The sequence below is a fragment of the Mustelus asterias genome, unplaced genomic scaffold, assembly GCF_964213995.1.
Source record: "Mustelus asterias unplaced genomic scaffold, sMusAst1.hap1.1 HAP1_SCAFFOLD_266, whole genome shotgun sequence".
NCBI classification, from domain to species: Eukaryota; Metazoa; Chordata; class Chondrichthyes; order Carcharhiniformes; family Triakidae; genus Mustelus; species Mustelus asterias.
The window spans coordinates 355,991-359,470 of NW_027590232.1; the positions used below are offsets into that span (position 1 = coordinate 355,991).

The 3,480-nt window shown below is 48.0% G+C and overlaps 1 protein-coding gene across 1 annotated transcript; it reads left to right on the forward strand.

Annotated features, from left to right (window-relative positions):
• The first annotated feature begins 272 nt into the window (after positions 1-272).
• LOC144486014 (zona pellucida sperm-binding protein 3-like) lies at positions 273-3,271 on the forward strand. The gene is made up of 8 exons (XM_078204123.1): positions 273-695; positions 1,687-1,802; positions 1,890-1,993; positions 2,085-2,262; positions 2,350-2,476; positions 2,557-2,645; positions 2,728-2,849; positions 3,135-3,271. The coding sequence occupies exons 1-8, from the start codon at positions 273-275 to the stop codon at positions 3,269-3,271; spliced, it is 1,296 nt and encodes a 431-aa protein (XP_078060249.1).
• The last annotated feature ends 209 nt before the right edge of the window (positions 3,272-3,480 follow it).

Sequence of the window (3,480 nt, forward strand, 5' to 3'; positions counted from 1 at the left end):
AGGGGCTGGGGTGTATTATCGACCCCGATAATCACCTTTTGGTTTGACGTTTTAAGTTTTCTTTCGACTTTGTTTTTGGTTCGGGCTGTTCCCCCCTTCCTTTTGGGGAGCCGCCCCTTTTACTTTGTCCCTAAGTTAATTTGAGTTCGTTTACTTGATTGGTGTCGAAAGAAATGAGTAATTGGTTCAATTGTTGTTATTGATTCTGGAATAATTGCTGTCAGCTGAGTGTGGGCTGTGTGTATAAAAGGTGTCGCTTGGTGCCTGACGGGATGGTTCAGTTGTTTGGGATGATGGGGGATTTTGGAGTGAGGGGTTTCTTCCCAGTGCTGGTGTTAGTTGGAGCTGTTTGTTGCTCTGATACTTGGCAACAGTTTCCAGGCCACAGGTTTCCATGGATAATAGTCAAAGCCACCCCTCGGCCTCAGACATTCCCTCCTCCTGGGCCTCCCTTTGATTCCCATTTCCGTGTGTCTGAGGGTCAAGGTGTGTCTCCAGTGCAGAGTGTGAGGGTGCAGTGTGGAGAGGACAAGCTGCTGCTCAGGGTCCAGCTGGATTTATTTGGAACCAGGCACCTGGTTAAAGCTGCTGATCTGACCCTGGGGACAGCAGGTTGTCGGCCAACCAGGATCTACTCTCAGAATCACACCGTCCTCTTTGACTATGGACTCCATGAGTGTGGCAGCAGATTGCAGGTAATGTGAATCCTCAAACTTTGCCTCTGAGCTGGGGCTGTAGGTTGTTCCCCACTCTTCACTCCAGCACTTGGTGAGATGTCATTGATATTGAGGAGATAGCTGTCTCCTGCTTTATAAACCCCAAACTAGCTTTCTATTCAGGATTGTACTTCACTTTCACTGGTCTGAGTCTCTCCAACCCCATTGTTCTGGAAGCATCTCTTTGCTTCCTCCAAGCTTTCCCTATTTTGAGAATTTTTCAGTTTGATTTCCCCTCATTCACATCAACTCAACTGAGGGTTGAGTTTCAGTCCACTTTTTAATCCAATTGGGTTAAATCTGAATGAAATAGGAATTGAGATCGATTGGACTAAAGAGGAACTCTACACTTCCCACTTTCCCAGTCATTGGAATAAATGGGGCTCTGATTACAAACTGTTCTATTGCCATGTTCCAAATTGCTGACAACTTGTGGCTCCTTTTCCTGTTAACTGAAGCTTTTATTGAATCACTTCCCTGTTAATTGATTCTGGTCTTGTGCTCATGATCTCTCCTTGCAGGAAGGGCTGAGGTTGCATAGCAACACTGCTAACCAGATGAGGCCCTTCAGCCTGTTCCCCAGTCATTATGATCAGGACTGAGCTTCCCACAGCCTCCATGTTCCTGTCCTCACAACATGATTCCCTCAATGGCCAAAAATAAATGCCTCTGTCCTGAATATCCTCAGTGAGTGGCCATTCCCAGCTCTCTGGGGCTGGAGAGAATTCCAAAGATTCATCAGCTGCTGAATGAAGAAATTCCTCATCACATTAAATCCTAAATGACTGACCCCTGACTTGAGAAGACTCCCTGCTAACAGAATCTCCAGCTTGGGGGAAGCAGCCTCTTCACACTGACCCTGTCAATCCTCCTGAAGAATTGTTTTAATGGGATGAGTTCATTGTTAACCCCAGTGTAGAACATTCTCATTTCAGATCAGTTCTTCATTCCTTAAGCTGCTGTCTTTCAGATGACTGGAGATTTCCTGATCTACAGCACCCACCTGAGCCACAGCCCAGAGTATCATGGATCTGTTATTGTGAGAACCAATGGAGCGGTCGTTCCCATTGAGTGTCGTTATTTTAGGTGAGAATCTTTACTCGATTGTCAATAAGATCTCCAGCTGCTAGTGACCTCTGACCTTGTCCTAAAATGCCTGCATTGTCTTTCCAGGAAGGGCAATGTGAGCAGTAACCCCATCAAGCCCACCTGGATCCCATTCAGCTCCACCAGGTCTGGAGAAGGGCATCTGTCATTCTCACTGCGCCTAATGAATGGTATGTGATGGGTGGATGGGGAGTGATTTCCTGTCCTCATTCACTGGGAGTTACACCCACTGTCTCCAACCCTTGTCCTCTTGTCCTTCAGGTGACTGGCTTACAGAGCGCACTTCGACTGTCTACTACCTGGGTGAGCTCATTCACATTGAGGCCTCTGTTTCAATGAGCAACCACATGGTCCTGAAGCTCTACATTGACCGCTGTGTAGCTACATTGAGGCCAGACAAGGACTCCAGCCCGAGATACAGCATCATTGACTACAATGGGTAAGGAGCTCTCTGCTTTCTCCAGCTGCTCCCATCTCAATGGCTTCTCTGGATTCACTTCTTGTCCCTTTTTCCATCTTTCTTCAGCTGCCTCCTGGACAGCAAAGCTGAGGACTCCTTTTCAACCTTTGTGTTGCCAGGAGACGAGCGGGAGTCGGACAAACTCCGCTTTGACCTGGATGCCTTCCGTTTCTTTGGAGATGAGCGTTCCTTGGTAAGGGGAAGCTGATCATTGGGGTCTCCATGTTGGGAGGGAGTCACTAAATAACCACTTGTGTTGAATGTGTCCCTCAGATTTTCATCACCTGTCACCTGAAAGTTGTTCCAGTGGATCGGAGAGATTCCAGGAACAAAGCTTGTACTTTGCAGAAGATGCAGAATGTGTAAGTTCCCCCTCTCTCCCTCAGGGATGTGTTTGTGTGGAGAAGTGATGCACAACCTGGTTGACTGTTTTCTCTTGTTTAGCTGGACCCCATTGGAGGAATCGAGCTTTGACATTTGTGCCTGTTGCCATGTGGGGAACTGTGGGGCCACAAGGGATTTGGGATTTGGATCCAGAGGAAGGAGAGATCTTGCAGCTGAAGCTGGTAGGACATTGATCCTCTAGATGTGGGAGCTTCCCCCTTTCCCCTCTCTAACTGGAATGGTTGATATTGCAGAGAGTGAAGCTGGATTGAAGTGGGAGGCTGAGGCCTCACTTGGACCCCTGCTCATTCTGGATACTGATGGAACCAACCTGGCAACAGCCTCCCTGAATGAGGCTGAGGGAAGGATACAGGAGAGGTCTCCAGGGGGTGAGTTGGCTGACTGCTGGTTTCCATTTCCCCCTCAGTGGTAGCTTCAGTAACCATTGGTTTCTCATTGCTTTGTAGGTGTGGAGTCTGAGGTGGTCCTGATTGTGACCCTGACTGTGACAGCTGTCTCTCTGATCTTTGCTTCATTGATCACCTTGTTCCTGTACAGGAAACACAAACAAACTCTGTTCAACCAGTCATCAAATGATCAATAAAGCACTCAGTCCTTGTTTCTAGTGTCTGGGAGCTGATTGGTCAATGCATCCTCCACATGTTAGCCAATAGCTCCATGAGACTGGTGGCTGGGGTGAGCCAATCCCAGCAGAACTGGGCCTGCTGAATGATTGGTTTACTGAGGGTTGAGAGAGAAACACTAACTCTGGATTTGATGGGGCTGCTGCTGGTTTTCTGTCTGTTTCGGAGC

Excerpts from the sequence above, each read along its gene's own strand:
- LOC144486014 (XM_078204123.1), top strand. The coding sequence starts at position 273 with ATGGTTCAGTTGTTTGGGATGATGGGGGATTTTGGAGTGAGGGGTTTC. Across the intron at positions 1,994-2,084 it reads CTCACTGCGCCTAATGAATG|GTGACTGGCTTACAGAGCGC; the intron begins GTATGTGATGGG and ends CTTGTCCTTCAG. Across the intron at positions 2,477-2,556 it reads TTGGAGATGAGCGTTCCTTG|ATTTTCATCACCTGTCACCT; the intron begins GTAAGGGGAAGC and ends TGTGTCCCTCAG.